The 6,774-nt window shown below is 37.4% G+C and overlaps 1 protein-coding gene across 1 annotated transcript in view; it reads left to right on the top strand.

The window, feature by feature from the left end:
- MAPK8 (mitogen-activated protein kinase 8) overlaps positions 1-6,572 on the top strand; it is a 28,552-nt gene extending 21,980 nt beyond the window's left edge. The window contains exons 7-11 of the mRNA XM_082308697.1: positions 1,273-1,481; positions 2,299-2,423; positions 3,402-3,465; positions 5,363-5,440; positions 6,424-6,572. Coding sequence (XP_082164823.1) covers positions 1,273-1,481; positions 2,299-2,423; positions 3,402-3,465; positions 5,363-5,440; positions 6,424-6,569 — 622 coding nt within the window. The 3' untranslated portion in view covers positions 6,570-6,572. The remainder of the gene's footprint in view (positions 1-1,272; positions 1,482-2,298; positions 2,424-3,401; positions 3,466-5,362; positions 5,441-6,423) is intronic.
- Positions 6,573-6,774: the final 202 nt, after the last annotated feature.

The raw sequence follows: 6,774 nt of genomic DNA, 5'->3' as shown, positions 1-6,774 counted from the left end.
TTTTGGATGTTGTCACATTTAAGACAGGGTCTTTTTGTGTTTAGGTGGTGTTTTATTGGTTCACGTACATTGATTTTTGCTTTGGAGATCATTTTTATGTAGTAACTTACTAATCTTGTTCAGTAGCTGAGCGCGTTAGTAGTTATTATTCTTTACATTTTATAGGAAATGTTTACAAAAAATTCCTAACCAGCTTCGCTAGTTACACTCTGGAGTTTTATATTTTTGTATGCAGAAATGGTCCTGCAAACAGCTTTCAGAAATATCTGGCACTTCTGTCTTTCTATTCTATGAATGATTTGGTGGTATCTGTATGGGTTGTCCTGTGAACAATACTTCAGACAAAGGGTCTGTTCCAAGCAAATAGAGCTGAAACCTCTGGATCATGGCTAAAATCAGTGGATCTAATTGGAGTTTGGCATCTTACTTGTTTTACTAGTAGTTACACTCCAGTTTTTAGATGCTATCAGAAATCTTCCCTGCTTTTGCTGCAGGTTAACTGTTTAATAATTGATATAGTACCAATTAGGGGTGAAGATTGGGTGAAGATTTTGAGGCACAGTAAGGAGATCCAGGGCATCCTTACTTTCACACAGGTCTGTCATTGCATGAGCTGCACCATGCTTAGCTTTATGCATCTGGTTTGCTAGCATGGCTTTTCAGTTTAGGCTCAGTGCCATACAATGTAAGTACATTTTTTTCAAGGCCTGTACTAAAGCACTGTAGAGCTTGAAAATCCTTATATAAAGGTCTGCTGTTAAGTTTTAAAAACATAAGAAGGGGCCTGCTACATCCAACTGAAGATTTAGGTGGCCCAGTATCTGCTTGGGATATAACTTGAGAGAGTCCAGGACTGAGCTGAGGTATCAAGATGAGAACGAAGGACAAAGCACCTACACAAGGTAGTTCTCACGAGTGCCTTGGTGATGTGGAGCAGCTTGACTACTATGAATACATGCTCAGATGAGGAAGTGAGTTCTTCTCCAGAACCCAAACAATGCCTTTATTTCAATGTTTAATACATTTTGTGAGTCTCTTAATTTTCTCTGTTTCTCAGAAGTATATCCTTTGCTAGTTAATTATGATTTTGAGTAAAATACATGTTGCCTTGACTTACTCTATCATAATCTTGCTTTGTTTCACTGTTTTCTCTAAGAAGGTAGTCCTAATTAATGATGATGAACTTGATATTTTATTATAATTTTCTGTTTTCTCTCTGTTGGTTATTTCATGTGGTTTTAACATAACTTTCTAGCTGAAAATTAGACACAGTGTTTTTCTTAGCTGCATAACCTTAGATATTGATCAATGGAATAAAGTTATAGAGCAGCTAGGAACACCATGCCCTGAATTTATGAAGAAATTACAGCCTACAGTCCGAACGTATGTGGAGAACAGACCTAAATATGCTGGATATAGTTTTGAAAAACTCTTTCCAGATGTCCTTTTCCCAGCTGACTCTGAACACAATAAGCTTAAAGGTAAGGTCTGTCATCTGTGTGTTGTATATTTTTAAAGTTTTAAAACTGTGATATATTGAACAGAAATGTATCTTGGTTTTGTTCACTATAAGATCATCCCGCTAAGGATTTAAATATTACAGTATTTGTGTCATGGGAGTGGGTGAAGGTGCTGGTGTATGCTTACTTTCACTTTCTTATCTTTTCTGAAACAGCTCCTATTCTGGAGATACCTTTATAAACAAAAGTCCTCTCCGTGACAGATGCCAACATGATTTAGAGAAGAGTCGGGGGAGGGTGGAATAGAAGTTGTGTAGGCAGAGCAGATAGATCTTCTTTCTCTATAAAGTCTCTATATTCATAATACATAGATACCCTGTAGTTACTGAAATAACTTACTGGTTCTAAAAGTCACCTACTCAGTGGAGTCACAGACTCACTATATTTTCTGTGAGTAACAGTCTGTGACAGTTTTTTTTCCCCATAAACTGTAAGAGAGGGGTAGTTGGTGCTATTTCAGACAAGGCTGTACTGCCAGCTGCGTTATATTTCACATAAGGTTGTCATGTGACATAAGGTTGTCATGTGACTGTATGCTGAAAACGTATAGTGAAACGTGTCCAACCCCTTTCCCACCTGTGTTAGTCTCTTGAAGGTTGGTGGTTGGTTTTTTTTATCAAATGGACCACTTTCCTAACCCCCAAATTATTTTGACGGTTGCATAGATATTAAACTGGAATTTGTTTATGCTAGGTCTTCTCTCCTTAGGAGCTTTGAAATACTGTGTTATGTGCACTATATATGGCACTAGTCTAAATAGAAAATTTTACTTTTGCAGCAAGTCAAGCAAGGGATTTGTTATCAAAAATGCTGGTTATAGATGCTTCTAAAAGAATCTCTGTGGATGAAGCCCTGCAGCACCCATACATCAATGTTTGGTATGATCCATCAGAAGCAGAAGCTGTAAGTTCTTGTTTTAGGTCTCTGATTAGGAAGATACTGTACTAAAGCAAACTTGTTGTGATGCTTGATATAACTGCTTGAAAGAAGATTATTGCATGATCTACACATTTCTCTAGAAGCTTAACTGAGCCATAACCATTTTTATTGACATAGATTGACATGTTTATTAGAAATAGTATTAGAAATGGGTGCAAACTGAAGTACCTGTATCTCTGTGTGTGTGTTCATGTATAATTGCATATAATCTCCTGGACATGTAGTAATGCATCTGAAATCTTTTATATAGGGTTCTAATTTATTCAGCTTCAGTTGTTTCAATGTGGTTTGATTGCCCTTGATAGGATTCTGGGGTATTTACTCATGGGCAAGAGAAATATTTTCATGAGTTGTAGCAAACGATAGTAGTCTTAAACTAGAAAATAAGTATTTCAGCAAAATTTGAGTACAAGATTTTGAGCTTTCAGTTATTAACACTAATGAACAAAGGGATTAATTGAAAATTTTTCTTAAAAAACTAATTTCAGGACAATTTCAGCTTATAAGAAAAGTCATTTTTTTTAAGAGAAAGGTGATTGGTGATGGCCCACTAAGAATAGAAGAAGATGCTTGATGTAAATGGTGCAGTTAGAATTCTGCTGATCTACTATAGCTAGAGGGAAAATTTAGTAATTAACAGTAAGTAGGCATAAAGGGGTGTTTGGGCTGGAGACCGCTGCACTTGGGAGCTCTTTTACCAGACTGTTCAGTTTCTATTTTAATTATTACAGTAATGTAAGCAAATCTGTTAATCGGAAGATGTTTAAAATATGTAGCAGCATCTAGAAAATAGACCAAGTCCAAGTATGAGAGAATATATGACTGTGTAAATACAGTATTTTTAAATCAGGTTCATATTCTGGGTGCTTATTTTCATTTTTCACTTATTCTGTTTTTGTGTCCCTTTTGATTGCTTTATCATGAGTTAGTTTTGTTTTTCAGCCGCCACCAAAGATACCAGATAAGCAATTAGATGAGAGGGAGCACACGATAGAAGAATGGAAAGGTAAGAAGGGCATTTTAAGTTTACTAAGGTTAAGGTTCTTCTGAGCAACCTCATAGTATTTACTAAAACTGTTTGGAATGGCAAGGGAATAGATCAGTGCTTCACAACCTCTTGATTGTCAGGACACTAAAAATTTTCTTCTGAAGGTGCTGAACCTTTGTAGTGAACTTAAGACCTGCCAATTTCAGTCGCCTTTTTCAAACTTAAGGCAGCGTTTTTAGGGAGCGTAACTCTTCTGGACAAACTGTTACAGCTGAAAAAGGTGCAGGAGTTTGAGCAATGTAAGTTTGAAGTAGAAGCACTAGTCTTCAAGTGAAGAGTATATTAGCAATAACTATACCCTTTTAAATCAAGCAGAGGGTTTGAAGGAAGAAGCCATAAAGAGTGTTAGTAATGGGCAAGATAGGCTACATCTGGGGTGGGAGACGCGGATGGTTATCAGCTGTGGGATCCTGAGAAAGTAGCTGGGGTTGAGGTGTGGAATGTGATGTGAGACTCGTACCTCCAAGAGCATGATTTTTAGTGTTCAGTACTCTCTCAGTATGTATATTTCCTGGTCATGTATGAGGTGTAAAATGATAAAGTAAAAGGGGAACATCTTTTGTTACTTGTAAAGCTTGCGCTTCATTTTGAAATTGCTTCTAAAAGGTGTGGTGTTATTGCAAAAGTCCTAGTGCTAAGAAAAAATGCAGATCCAGAGAGCTGTGCAGGCTATAAATGTTGCATTTAAGCAGGAATTTAGTGCATTGAGCAATCTAATACTTTGTATTGGAAAGATCTAGGAAGGGACATTAAACCTATATAGCCTTTTTATCCCCAGAGGAACAAAAGCAGGGAAAATGTTTCATGAATCATTTTTGCCAGTTTCATTATGTTGGCTGGTAATGGACACAGGTCTGTAAAATGTAGTACTACCACACTTTTAAGTTGTTTTCTATTAGAAACTGAGTTTTAATGGTAAAGGCAGAGATAGGGAGAATTGTGGAAATCCCCTTACCATCCTCCTTCCAAGCAAAGTTATTTCCCTTTTGAAGCAGATGTGCTGAGGGTATTTCAAGCAATATGGAGTTTACTTTTGAGACTTGCACAGCCCTTGAAATTATAATTCTTAAATGTTTTTTTTCTTCCAAACTGTTTGTATGTTGCTTTAGTTTGCCAGTGACAGTTAAAGAAGTAGTATTCTGAGAGTCAGTTCTTATGAGTTGCATTTAACATGTTTAGTCCTTTTCTTCTACTGTTACTTCTGTAGATTCACAGCTGAAGTCTTTTCTGGGTAATAAGCTGCCATTAGCCTAGAAACCTTCTGGCCAGTACACAGGGTGTGTGATTCATGTTACAAGCACTTCTGACCTTTTTAAGGATGAGAAACTTCTGTAACTGGCAGATAAAGTTGCTGCTTTCATTTGGAGTGACTACTCACGTGCCAATATTGTATTCCATTTCATGGTGATCTGGACCTTTAGATGTTGTTGCTGAGGAAATTTAGTGGTAAATGTGTGTCAGGGGGATGCCAGTGTTGTTTGGGCTTGTTCTTACCTGTTCCTTTGAAGACTGCTGATCGAGTTTATCTGTACCAAAGAAGCCATTGATAAAAACTGAGTGGTTATTAAGACTCAGTTTAACATCAGGTCCCCAGGCAGCCTGGACAAAAGAGTCTTAGAGCAATGTCAGTGTGTTCTTGAGAGTGCCAGGCCATTGTAGCTCCAACAGAAAAGAACTGTACATTTTTATATCGCTTTCTGGTTGTTCTGTAGCTTCTACAGCCTGTTGTTCAAAACTAATTCTGAACAGTAATAAACCTATGAAATTTAAATGTATATTTTAATGGGAGCTGTATTATCAATCCAGTCTTGGGTTTGCATCTTCATTTTTTGCCTTCCCTTCTCTGCATTTTCAGAGTTGATATACAAGGAAGTGATGGACCTGGAAGAGAGAACCAAGAATGGGGTTATACGTGGACAACCAGCCCCTTTAGGTTGGTTACAATAAAAGCACAGTATCAAGCTAGACTGAGTTGTAGGTCAGGAGGGAGTAAAGCTGTTCAAGACATCCAAGAGTGCCCTAACTCAAAAATATGGCTCTTAAATGACCAATAACCTCTTGAATTCTCCTTGAGATGTTGCTTATTTGAATGGAATGTATGGGGCTGTTATCTCTTTTTATTAATCTGGTGAATTCCTCTATTATTGTCCCCATGTAACTGATGTTTCATTCATTTCAGTCCTCAGGAAACTCTTGGTATGCACTAGTACTGTTGCCATAATCTGGTTAGATGTGTAACTTGTAGCTGGTGCAGTTTCAAATAAAGATATAACCACTACGTATATCTACTAAGTAATGAAACAGGATTTCTAGGTTGTCTGCCTTGAATATTCCCTCTAAACAGAAAGAAAATTGATATGGACTCCATTTGCACTGTTGAAAAATGATGGCAAGAGTTGGTCAGCTGTTCCTGACTCTGCTGAGAGTTCACTGAACTCCAGACTCTGAAAAAATCACTGCGTACCTGAGATTGTATACATTCAGTGTGGCTGAACACCGCCTATTTCCCAACCTGAAGGGGAGGATCTGATGGAAAAAACTTGTCCCCTTCTTTCTTTATCTAAATATGTAGATACATTCTAACTTTGGGTCTCAACATTTAGTAGGATATCTTAGCTCTGGCTTTATGCAGCATTATCTATGTTTGTGATTTTTAACCTTCAGCCATTAGCATTTTATTGTAATTTGGCAGTTATCCCGTCATGTGAGTTCTGTGGTTCTTGGCATACCATTCATTAAGCCCCACGTTAAAGACTTGTGGATTTTATTTACTTTGACAATGGATTGAGACACCTCTCTTCAAACTTGCCAAAACAAGGGAAAGTAATGACTATTAGGAAGAGACAGACTAATGCAAGTACTGAACCGTGCAACTGTATCTGCAACTGATTTGCTCTTTTGTTTCTCATAGCACAGGTGCAGCAATGATCAATGGCTCTCAACATCCATCTTCATCATCATCTGTCAATGATGTGTCTTCAATGTCAACAGATCCAACATTGGCCTCTGATACAGACAGCAGTCTAGAAACCTCAGCTGGACCTCTGGGTTGCTGTAGATGACTACTTGGTCTTTTGGGGGGTGGGAGGGGGGTCCTTTTAGTCATTAATAGGGCACCTTTAAAATTTGGTGGTATTTTTGAGTGTTTTTTCAAAAATAATCGTAGAATTCATCATAAAGTGCTGTAATTTTAAACTGTAAGTTGTGTTAAAAGCAGCCACTTTTTTTGCTGTAATTAACTGTAAAATATTAAACCTGATAATTTTT

This window comes from Platalea leucorodia (assembly GCF_965183815.1).
Source record: "Platalea leucorodia genome assembly, chromosome: 4".
NCBI lineage: Eukaryota > Metazoa > Chordata > Aves > Pelecaniformes > Threskiornithidae > Platalea > Platalea leucorodia.
This window is presented reverse-complemented; position numbering and strand designations above follow the sequence as displayed.